A 268-nucleotide genomic window follows, 5' to 3' on the forward strand; every position below is an offset into this window, starting at 1 on the left:
GTCCCTCCGCGGCGCATCGCTCGCGTCGGGCACCAGCGCAGGACCTTCTTGGCCGACCCGACGAAGCCCATGGCGTTCTCTGCAAGGGAAGGGGCACGTTAGCGAAGAGCTGATGGCAAGGTGGTGGCAACGGGTATTCTATTTTGCAAGGAAGGAGGACATTTAAGTCATAATTGATGATGATGTGATGAATGGCTTTTGATACCACTGTAAGGAAATCAATCTGAGATTACTATAATTATCACAGTATAAACTATTATTATTTTTG

The 268-nt window shown here is 47.8% G+C and overlaps 1 protein-coding gene across 1 annotated transcript in view; it reads right to left on the reverse strand.

The window, feature by feature from the left end:
- The window catches only part of LOC119590667, a gene marked incomplete in the record, with an annotated part of 23,908 nt that overhangs the window by 4,648 nt on the left and 18,992 nt on the right, over positions 1-268 (reverse strand). The window contains 1 exon segment of the mRNA XM_037939347.1: positions 1-79. Within this exon segment, the coding sequence (XP_037795275.1) occupies positions 1-79 (79 nt within the window).

Source organism: Penaeus monodon, chromosome 27 (genome assembly GCF_015228065.2).
Source record: "Penaeus monodon isolate SGIC_2016 chromosome 27, NSTDA_Pmon_1, whole genome shotgun sequence".
NCBI lineage: Eukaryota > Metazoa > Arthropoda > Malacostraca > Decapoda > Penaeidae > Penaeus > Penaeus monodon.